At 18.3% G+C, this 881-nt stretch overlaps 1 protein-coding gene across 1 annotated transcript in view; it reads left to right on the top strand.

Moving 5' to 3' along the window:
* PRSY57_1217700 (triose or hexose phosphate/phosphate translocator, putative) overlaps positions 1-730 on the top strand; it is a gene marked incomplete at both ends in the record, with an annotated part of 2,713 nt that extends 1,983 nt beyond the window's left edge. Inside the window, 3 exons of the mRNA XM_020115052.1 lie at positions 127-237; positions 424-494; positions 638-730. Coding sequence (XP_019970204.1) covers positions 127-237; positions 424-494; positions 638-730 — 275 coding nt within the window. Of the gene's footprint in view, positions 238-423; positions 495-637 lie in introns of the transcript that reaches the window.
* Between the last annotated feature and the right edge of the window lie 151 nt (positions 731-881).

Below are 881 nucleotides of genomic sequence, written 5' to 3'. Positions count from 1 at the left end.
AAAAAAAAAAAAAATGCACATATATATATATATATATATATATATATATTAATATTTATAATTATAATTATTTACTTATAATATTAAAACGAATACATATTTATATATTTTTCTTTTCTTTATTAGACTATAACAGTAATATATTAACCATGGACAAGATTTTAACGTCGCTTATGCTTGTCGGTGTTGGTGCCTTGACTAGTATATTTTTAATTTTAGCCGAATTTTCCTTGATATGTAAAAAAAAAAATGAATAAATAAATAAATATATATATATATATATCTTTATTTTTATATTTATATTTATATTTATATATGTCTGCACACATTTTGTAAAATGTGAAATAAATATATCAATGTATATAAAACAAAATGTACCTATTTATATATTAATTACATTTTGAATATTTTAATATTTTTTAGCATACACATCTTCTGTGACATTAAGTATTGTGTTTATTGGAAGAGAGGCCCTCATTTTATTGATTGGATCCGTAAGAAATAAAATAAATTAAAATGTTTAATATATATATGTATGTATATATGTATGTATATATGTATGTATATATGTATGTATGCATGTATGTGTGTACATGTTTATATATTTATTTAATTATTTTTTCTTTTTTTTTTTTAGATATTTTTCGGCGAAAAAATTAATTTAAGCTCCTCTATAGGAATAGCCATATCCATGTTCGGTACCATTTTATATGGTTATGCCTCTAAATAATATAAGTAGACACATTTATTTTATCATAATTTATTATTTTTATTTTTTTTTTTTTTCTTAAATCATATGTACATTTTGTTTTAGTAATATATATTTGTTTCAACACATTAAATAAATATAACATATGTTTTTTTTTTTTTTTTACATATAT

This window comes from Plasmodium reichenowi, chromosome 12, assembly GCF_001601855.1.
Source record: "Plasmodium reichenowi strain SY57 chromosome 12, whole genome shotgun sequence".
Lineage (NCBI taxonomy): Eukaryota > Apicomplexa > Aconoidasida > Haemosporida > Plasmodiidae > Plasmodium > Plasmodium reichenowi.
The sequence above is the reverse complement of the archived record's forward strand: the minus strand, read 5'-3'. Positions and strand labels throughout refer to the sequence as shown.